The following is a 10,404-nucleotide window of genomic DNA, read 5'->3' as shown; positions in this document are numbered from 1 at the left end:
TGCAGGAAACACTATCCGGAATCCCGAGTTCCGAAAGCATATATTTGCTACGAGACTTCAATGCTCGCGTTGGCACCGATTAGTAAGTATGGCCTACCTGCCTCGGCCACTTCGGCGTCGGCAGGATGAAGGAAAACGGGCAGAGGTTGCTCGAACCCTGCTGGCACCACGGCCTCTGTATCACCAATAGCTACTTTAAGTATGAGGAGCTGCACAAAGTGTCTTGGAGACACCCTCGGTCCCGCCACTGGCACCAGCTAGACCTCGTCATCACTAGGAGAGCGGAGCTCAGTAGTGTCCTTCACACAAGAAGCTATCACAGCGCTGACTGTGACACGGACCACTCGCTCGTTGCAAGAAAGGTCAGGCTGAAGCCCAGAAAGGTCCACCACGGCAAGACCAAGGGTCGCCCTCGCATCAACGCCTATGGTCTCACCTCCGTGATGCCATCTACAACTCAGCCATGGCTGCATTCGGTATGAAAGAACGCAAAAATTCTGACTGGTTCGAGGCTTGCTGGGAAGAAATGCAGCCAGTCACGAGGGCCCAGGGAAAAGCGATGCTGGCCCACAAGCCGAACCCTTCCCCAAGGACACGCGACGCCCTTCGAGCAGCTAGGAGCAAGGCCCAGCAGACCGCCCGCCACTGTGCCAACGAGTACTGGCAGAACCTATGCGCCAAAATCCAGCTAGAAGCGGGCTGTGGCCAGGCAAAGGGGATGTATGAGGGCCCTGCGAGCGTCAAAACAGTCCCGCTCAAATTAAAGACTGGCGAGATCATCACTGATCAGAGCATGCAGCTGCAGCGTTGGGTGAAGCATTATCTCGAACTGTACTCAACCCAGAACATCGTCACAGACACTGCCCTCAATGCCCTGCCTGAGTTGCCAGTCATAGCCATCGACGGTCTCGCCTGTGGCAAGGCGGCGGTATCCCGACGGAAACCATCCTGCAACCGCTTCATGAGCTCCTCTGCCTGAGCTGGGAGCAAGGTCACATCCCCCAAGACATGAGAGATGCCAATGTAGTCACCCTGTACAAGAACAAGGGGTGCAAGGATGGCGCAGTGGTGAGAGCACTCGCCTCCCACCAATGTGGCCCAGGTTCGATTCCTCGACTCGGCGTCATATGTGGGTTGCAGCGAGAGGTTTTTCCCGGGTACTCCGGTTTCCCCTCTCCTCAAAAACTGACATTTGTCTTGTTGTGTTTATTGTTAATTTCACTTTACAATTTTCCCAATTAGTGCTCCAGCGCTAAATCTACTAGACACTCAAATAAAGTTCCTTTCCTTTCCCTTCCTTTACCTTCGTGATTGCGACAACTATCGCGGCATTTCTCTTCTGAGAATCGTTGGAAAAGTCTTCGCTTGGATCACCTTGACCCGCCTGCAGACCCTTGCTTCGCAAGTCTACCCCGAGTCACAGTGTGGCTTCAGAGCCGAAAGGTCCACAGTGGACATGATCTTCTCCCTCGGTCAGCTGGAGAAGTGCCGAGAGCAGCAGCAGCCATTGTTCCCCGCCTTCGTGGACCTCACCAAAGGTTTTGACGTGTTGAGCAGAAGCGGGCTCTTCAAGATCCTCCAGAAGATTGGCTGCCCTCCAAAGCTCCTGGCAATCATCATCTCCTTTCACCAGGACATACAGAGTACGGTCTGCTTCGATGGGGCCACCTCCAATGCCTTCCCAGTCAGCAGTGGAGAAAAGCAGGGCTGTGTTCTTGCTCCAACCCTGTTCAGGATTTTCTTATCGATGCTGCTCCAGTATGTCTTTTGTAGACTGTACAGAAGGTGTCTACGTCCCGACGAGGTCAGACGGCAAACTCTTCAACATCGCCAGACTCCGCGCCAAAACCAAAGCTTACGTGGTGCTCATACGGGAGCTGCTGTTTGCAGACGACGCCGCTTTAACATCCCGCAGCGAGGAGGGCCTCCAACATCTGGTAGACAAGCTGTCCCACGCCTGCAAGGAGTTTGGGCTAACGATCACTAACGATCAGCCTCAGGAAGACCAACATTCTGGCGCAAGGTGCTGAGTCCCCCCCCCACTCATCACCATCGACAACACGGAGCTGGAGGTTGAGGACACCTTCACCTACTTGGGCTCCACCGTGTCAAGCTCGACTTCGCTCGATGCTGAGATAGGCTGCAGGATCGCCAAAGCAGCTGCTGTCATGGCCAAACTCAACAGGCGAGTGTGGGGCAATGACCTGTTGAGCGAAAGGACCAAGATGTGCGTCTACCAAGCTTGTGTCCTGTCGACTCTCCTTTATGGCAGCGAGTCGTGGACAACCTATGCCAGACAAGAGCGGCCACTCAACGCATTCCACCTCCGCTGCCTTCGGTGCTTGCTGCACATCAGGTGGCAGGACAGAGTCACCAACGCCGAGGTCATGGAGTGCGCTGGCTCACTGAGCATGCCATCACTGCTCATTCAGCGACGCCTTCGATGGCTCGACCATGCACATCGCATGGAGTCTGACCGCCTGCCAAGAGAAATCCTTTATGGAGAACTGCGGAAGGGCATCCGTCCCGTGGGTCGGCCGCAGCTGTGCTACAAATACGTCATCAAGCGAGATTTGCGATCTGCACTAATCGACACCAGTGCATGAGAGGACATCGCCAATAACCTAGTTACATGGCGGCAAAGTGTCAAAGTGAAGGTTTCAAAGGCGGACGCGAAAGCTAGAGTCCAGGCTACATGCATGAGAGCGGCGAGGAAAGAACGCGCAGCCTCTGCGCGTGTTTCACAAGGCACGTCTGCGCCACCTGCAACAGAGACTGCCACTCTAGGATCGGGCTACACAGTCATACAAGATCCTGCCCAAATCCCCAGCGCTAACCATCGCCTCTTCGAGACGAGGATGCCACTACTGAACAAGCTAGTCTGAGTAGAAAGTTCTGTTACGTAGGAACCAGTTATCGTAAAGCTAGTAATTGCCATGGTTCATATATAACACATGTAATAACGGAGCTCCGCGCGAAGCACCATAGTTAAGAAAATACGGTAACCCATCGATGCGAGAAATTTTGGTTTTATAGCCATGACGTCATCAACCGACCGTATGTACGTACGTATGCCAATGTGACAAGTATCATGCTAGCTTACAGCATACATCTTTGGGCTTATTCCACGCTACGTAGTCCGGGAGCAAATGTCAAGATTTAAAGTTCCATGGGAATTTCGTGAAAAAAGCAAACCACCTGTCTTGATGTGTTAAGGGGACTCTAAGGAACATGGAAAATGTTGTCGGCAATTTTGTAACGGCGGACGGCCGCTATGGTGGGTTTAAAAATGTGACGTTTATGTCCCAGCATGGAAATGAGGCTGGACCTTAATAACCCTCAAAACCTTCTTTTGGGCAACACATTGTTATCAGAATTGCTCATACGAAGTCTTTACGTGTATCTGACAAACCTAACTTTATTTCAAATTTATATACTAGTCATGTGACCATGGCAGCGTGGAAACGAGGCTTTACCTTATGATGCTGTTTAGCCATCGTTAATGTCAACCTCGTTCCCAGGACCTTTTCCCTTTCCTGGCTTGGGGGTGGGGCGGGAAAAGGCCCTGGGATCGGCTGGTCACGTGATCTCAGAACACCCAAATTTCTTGGGTGTACTAAATTATCATACTTTAAACGGAACTTTCAAGATAGCCGCCTCTTCGAGTAAACCAGACTTTTTGTCAGTGCTTCGTCGAATCGAATTTTCTTTAAATAACGGTAATTTTCCTTCTTTAAATTTAAAACCTCTTCAAATGAAGTGTTTCGAATATATGCTGGAAGGTCAGGATGTCATTGGAGTCCTACCTACTGGATTTGGCAAGTCAATGCCCTTTCACCTTCTACCTCATTTCATTCCTGTGAAGACCACCAAGAACATAGTTATTGTGGTATGTCCATTAAATTCCATCATTGAAGATCAGCTGGAAGTCTTAAAAGCTCGAAGGATAGCCGCTGATATCTTACAGCTTGCTGTATGCGAGAAGGAACCCGCCGATAACTTGTTCGGAAATCAACAAGAACCAAGCGAGCACGTGGTCCCGGATTCAACGAAGTTTCCTCAAGATGTGGTTAATGGTAACACTTCAATTGTATTCACCCATCCAGAGGCTCTTTTAAGTAAGGAAGGTCGAGAGCTAATGGCAAGCAAAGTCTTCCAGGACAATGTTGTTGTCTGCATTGTTGATGAAGCTCACTGTGTTGAATTATGGTAAATGCGTAAAATATTCATTCCTTGTTTATTCATGTCATGTTTGTTACAGAGTTATCTTGTACCGGTGTCTGAGAAATATAAATCACAGTTTCGACTACAATTTCGGCAGAAAATTTGCTCTATTCTCTATGTGTTTGAAAACCATGCCAGATTTTTCTCTATGAACTATATAGTTGACTTCTTCATGTATATTTACTCTGCTTATTGGAACATCATAAATCTTCTCCATGCCATGCTCTTACAACTGAACCACAACTGAACCTGTCAACCATAATAGAAAGATACTACTACATAAGCATGCTTAAACAAAAATGTTTTGAAAACGTATCATTGCACTTGTGTTTGAACTTTAAGATCTGCAGCTCAGGGTTTCCTTTTCCTTTTCAGGGGTGAAGATTTTAGAAAAGACTTCAAAGACCTGTCAGTGTTGAAGGCATTCTTTCCCAGTGTGCCTACCATGGCTCTGACAGCAACAGCACCGCCTCATTTATTGAGAGACTTAAAACAAAGTCTGCGATTGAAAAATGACTGCAAAATTGTAGCACGAAACCCTAACCGAGTGAACATATACCTGGACAAGAAACTGCGTCTGAGTAATCACCATGGGAATGAGAGCTACGACAAAATCCTTGTACCCATTGCCAATGAACTGGCAATTCAAAGAGAAAACTACCCAATGACAATCATTTATTTAAAACTGAAATACTGCGGATATGCTTATGGCTTATTTGAAAGAGTATTGAAAGACAAACAGTGCGTTGGAGAAACATCAGAACCCAGTGCCAGACTGTTTGCACAGTTTCATGCGCCCCAGACGAGTCGCATGAAGAAAGACATAATATCAGAAATAAAGAAAGAACAATCGAGGGTGAGGGTGCTATTTGCAACATCAGCTCTTGGCATGGGGGTTGATGCTCCTTATGTAACCAACATCATTCATATAACTCCACCAAGTAGCCTTGAAGCTTACATGCAAGAAATCGGTCGTGCTGGCCGTACAGGACTTTCATCATGTGCTACCCTTTATTACAACAACTCTGATATTGGAAATAATAAAAAAACATGTAGAAGAATCAATGAAATCATATTGCAGATCAGAAGACACTTGTCAAAGGAAACTCCTCCTTGATTACTTTGGATTCTCCAGTGTTCAACAAAAGAGCTGTTGCTGCATATGCGATGGCAAATTCAAAAGAACTGAAGAGGATCTCCCCCAAGCTATTCGAAACAAGGTCAGATTTCCACCTAACAGTAACCGTGCTATCCTTGAAAGGTTAATCAAGAGTGCAATTTCTGACCATGAGTCCCAAGGGACATCAGAGGCTTCAATGCTATTTGACATTTCTGTAGATAAGGATCTGGCTGCAAAGGTTATGGAGGGAGTGGAATTTGTTGCATCAGAAGCAGACTTGTTGAAATCATTCGGCATATGGGATGAAACCGGTTCTTCTCAAATCTTTTCGCTTATATCTGAACACACTGCTATATGTACAACTGAAATGGACTCCGACAATGATTAGAACATCAACATAATGTGTTCTGTTCACTTATATCTGAGCACACTCCTCACGACATGTTGAACTGAAATGAACTCTGAAGATTAGAACATCAACATAAATTGTAGATACTGTAAACTACTGATTGTGATTTATTCTCTTAAACACAAGACTGATTCAATGATATTTAATTATTTCTGTTGTTAAAATAACACTGATCAGTTTGTCTTTGCTTATATCTGAGCACAATACTGTGTGGAACTGAAATGAACTCTGATGATAATCAAAACATCATCATAAATTGTGAACACTGTGAACAGCTGTAGATATATCTGGATTTACTGTCTTAGTACACACTACTGATATTTAATTATTTCTGTTGTTACCATGACACTGATCATTATCTGAGCACAATAATATGTGTAGAACTGAAATGAGTGCCTCTAATGATCAGAACCTCATCATAAAATATAAATACTGTGAACTACTGTAGAAATATCCTGATTTACTCTCTTAAAACACACCAGTGGTATTTAAAGTGGTACTATGATCAAATTTTTACCCCTTGATTTTCTTAGTGTATCACAGAATTCCATGAAAGAACATAAACGCTATTTACCGTTTGCAAATATCCTCATTAGTTCTGGAGATATTTAAGTTTGAAAACTGGGTAAAATATGCACATGAGATGACTAATGACATCATACACTCAACCCAATATTATATTGAGTATATAAATAGAGCTACCTTGGCCAATTTACAGCGCAGACCATTGAAACTTGGTAGTCTAATAGTTCTACAGGAAACACACCTATGGCTATAAAAAATTATGTTCCCATGGCAACTCACTCTTTTCCAGTCCCCACCCACTTGATTTCAATATGTTAGTGATTTTCAGCTTGAAAAATGTTAAACAAGGGCACAAAGTCGTGCTAACATGTTTATATGCTTGCTGGATCATGCATATGAAGTGCTGTTAGCAAATATCAAAATGGAATGCCACGGGTGGCCAGAAAAGCTCACAATATGGGGGAGGTCTGGAACCCAGTATGATGCCATGGTAACAGAACTGTTAAGCTCATATTGTGAAGAACATTTAGTAGAATCTTACTGCAAAAAATCAAAAATTTCTGATACAAATTGGCTGAGATATCTCTTTTAATCATATTAGAACAAAATTTGGTTGAGTGTATGACATCATCACTTGGCTAATTTGCATATTTTAAAAACTCGAATGTCTCTGGAACGAAAAGAGATACTTGAAAAAAGTGAACAGCATTTTTCTTCTCAAGCAGACTACTTGTTTATGTTTCAAAATGGCTTAGATAGGAAAGATGCGATTTTCGTCATAGTACCACTTTAATTATTTCCATGTTTTTGCCATGGCAGGGCTCCAAATTAATGCTCGCAAACTCACAAAATGGGAGTGATTTTGACAATCTGCAAGTGAGAAAAATATCCACTAGTAAACATTTGCAAGTTAGAATCATCCATGTCTTGCAAACATTTGGAAATAATTGGCTAGTGGTCTCACCGGTTTTCTAGAGGAAAACTTCTTACCACTTTGCAAGTAGACTAAAAAGTCAAGTTTGAGCCCTGGTTCCCGTGACACTGATTAGTTTGTCTTCATCGTTTCACACATATATCTGAGCACAATAATATAAATAGGACTAAAATGAACTCTCATGATGATCAGAACATCATTATAACTTGTAAATACTGTGAAATGCTGTTGATACATCTGGATTTACGCTCTAAGTACACTCTATTGATATTTAATTATTTCTGTTGTTACCATGACACTGATCAGTATCTGGGCACAATAATATGTGTAGTTACTGAAATGAACTCTGGAGATGATCAGAACATCATCATAACAATTGTAAATACTGTGAGCTGCTGTAGATATATCTGGATTTACTCTTTGAAAACACACTATTGATATTTAATTATTTCTGTTGTTACCATGACACTGATCAGTATCTGAGCTTAGTACTATACAACTGTATGTAGAACTGAAATGAACTCTGATGACGATCAGAACATCATCACAAATTGTAAATACTGTGAACTGCTGTATATATATCTGGATTTACTCTCTGAAAACACACTATTAATATTTCATTTTTTCTGTTGTTACCATGACACTGAACAGTATCTGAGCACAATACTATAATTATGTAGCACTGAAATGAACCCTGGTCATGATCAGAACATCATCATCAAAATTATTGTAAACACTACAAACTTTGGATTACTCTCTTAAAATACACTATTGTTATTTAATTAAATTCTGTTGTTACCATGACATTGATCAGTTCTTTAAACATTTTGTTCTTTTTCGTTTATATCTGTGCTGAATTAACTGAATTGAACTTCGCTGATGATTACAACATCAAAATATCTTAAATTGTAAACACTGAACATTTATTTACTCTCCTAAAACACATTGATTAACTAGGCCTCAGTGATCTTCATTGAAGTGTATGTCTAAGTTGATAATTCTTCCAAGTGTTTGGCTAGCCACTGATGAAAGTCAACAATGTTTAAATACCTTAGAGGAGACCTTTTAATGTCAGGGAAACTGTCGTGAAATCTTGCTGGCATATGATTGAAAGGATTCAATCGCAATAAGTCAGACACCATTTCTTTCTCATCTTTAAGTGAGTCACATGTTGTATGCTGCACAGATGTCTTGTGTATCCCCACAGAAGAGTCAAATTCCTCTACAATCTGATGGATGCCAGTAGTTGCTTTGCAGACCTTGCTGATGGAGTTCAGGGTTTTGTTTGGCCCCTGCCTCTGGACAATGCTTTTACTGCAACGGTTTGAAATTTCTTGGGCCAGGTCGTCTTCAATATTTCGTCCTGCACCACCCCTCCAATTTACAAAAAATCCCCATTTAAACTGCTCAGCCAGGCGTGGAGTTAGCAGGCACTCGATTTGGGCTATACTCACAAACATTTCAATGGCATATTTGCTGTAAGCCCCCATCGACTTGAAAACTGACAGCAAGAGTTTCTGGTTGATGAGATTTCTGCTACCATCTCCCTCTGCTGCAGTGACCTTCATTTGCATGACAAGAATAGCCAAGAAAATGAAACAAAGGGCATAATTCTTGACATAATCATCCTCATTGCAACTGTCAGTGACATCTACTTTCTGTAAAAGGAACTTGTCAATGAACTTGCCAAAAGCATCATCAAAGTACTTCTTCTTGTTTTCTAAGGTTTCACGAGCAATGTTTTCTGGGAATTGATGTAATGAGGGCCTTTCCTCAAGGTCTGACATCCCAAAAAAATTCAGGGCAGCAGTTACAATGTAAGCTTTCCCCACACTGAGGAACAACTCTTCGCTCCCTTCATAGGAGTCAAGAACTTTGGAAGGGGTAGCATTCCTTCTGTTGAATTTCTCCCTGAAGTATTTTAAGGTGCCAACTTGATTGACAGATTCTGCTTTGTGAAGAAATGAGTATGAATACTGTAAAAGGGAAGCTTTGGTATGCCACATAACCGGCTTAAAGGGCGAGCAGTGTTCAAAACGATCAGCCGCTGTGTGAGAACCAGACAGCAAATCTTTGGCACCTGCAAATCTCACACGAGTTAGCTGATCACCTGCAAATGCAATCTTCATATCTCTCATTGGGTCATCCTGGGTGTCTTGTGTGTGTGCATTGGTCTGTCCAGGTGCTGCAGGTCCTTCAGGAATTGGTGGATTATCTGTGTGTGGCATTTCATCTAGCAAACCTGCTTGAATATAGATTTCAGCAATCCACTTTTCATAAGTTCTTAAAATGTTAACACAATCATCATACTTTGATTCATTTGCATTGATGATTGGCAGGCTTACTATGGTGGACTTCTCTGACATTTGTAGGCTGTAATCATGAGAAATGTGGTCAGGGATAACAGCTTTCAAGAACTTAAATTTGGGAAAGAACTCAAGAAGAATTCGCCCAACAATGATCTTGGCACATTCTGTATATCTTTTCCATTCAGGTACATTTGAAGAAAAATTATGACAGCGTATTCTCTATGGATTGAGCTCTCTGAATAAACTGTTCCATCTTGTTTACGAATGAAACACAACTCCTACACAAGACCTTTGATCTCGTATCGTCCTCCGAAATTTTTATGCCACAGGTTTAATGGACTTTGGCACACAGATCTTTTCCTGAACCAGCTTTGCTGAATATTCGTAGCATATAGCGACTCTCATGAGAATCACCACAGAGTCGGCAAGCTGGATTTCGAGGAGAAACCTTCGTCGGAGTGGACATACCTTCCGCCATTTTGATTTCGGCATAATGCATAAATTAGCTTTATTTCGCCAAGTTTTGCATGAATTATTTAAAAACGATCAACCAATCAATATAAAGGATTCACTGGCCGATCCCAGGGCCTTTTCCCGCCCCACCCCCAAGCCAGGGAAGGGAAAAGGCCCTGGGAACGAGGTTGCGTTAATGTATGGGGTCATACAAAAAATATTTCTCTTGCACATTGAAGTACTTGTAACATACCAAAGCACCTTTTAAGTAATAATTTCTGGATATGTTACGATGGAAACATGAAAACGAGGCTACGTTCATCAAACTCTTTTGATCTTATTTTAAACTATGGTAAATCTGTCCCAATTGTCCAATTCAGTTCAATGAAAAATGTAATTTTAATATGGTGAAAAATTAAGGAAAATTTGT

The 10,404-nt window shown here is 42.8% G+C and overlaps 1 protein-coding gene and 1 pseudogene across 1 annotated transcript; one reads left to right on the top strand and one right to left on the bottom strand.

The window, feature by feature from the left end:
• The first annotated feature begins 3,502 nt into the window (after positions 1-3,502).
• Positions 3,503-5,732, top strand: LOC138008700 (uncharacterized; annotated as a pseudogene).
• A 2,466-nt stretch (positions 5,733-8,198) lies between these two features.
• On the bottom strand, positions 8,199-10,013 carry LOC138008697 (uncharacterized). The gene is made up of 2 exons (XM_068856002.1): positions 9,990-10,013; positions 8,199-9,740 (listed from the first exon to the last, which is right to left on the bottom strand). The coding sequence occupies exons 1-2, from the start codon at positions 10,011-10,013 to the stop codon at positions 8,199-8,201; spliced, it is 1,566 nt and encodes a 521-aa protein (XP_068712103.1).
• Between the last annotated feature and the right edge of the window lie 391 nt (positions 10,014-10,404).

The sequence above is a fragment of the Montipora foliosa genome, chromosome 6, assembly GCF_036669935.1.
Source record: "Montipora foliosa isolate CH-2021 chromosome 6, ASM3666993v2, whole genome shotgun sequence".
Lineage (NCBI taxonomy): Eukaryota > Metazoa > Cnidaria > Anthozoa > Scleractinia > Acroporidae > Montipora > Montipora foliosa.
The sequence above is the reverse complement of the archived record's forward strand: the minus strand, read 5'-3'. Positions and strand labels throughout refer to the sequence as shown.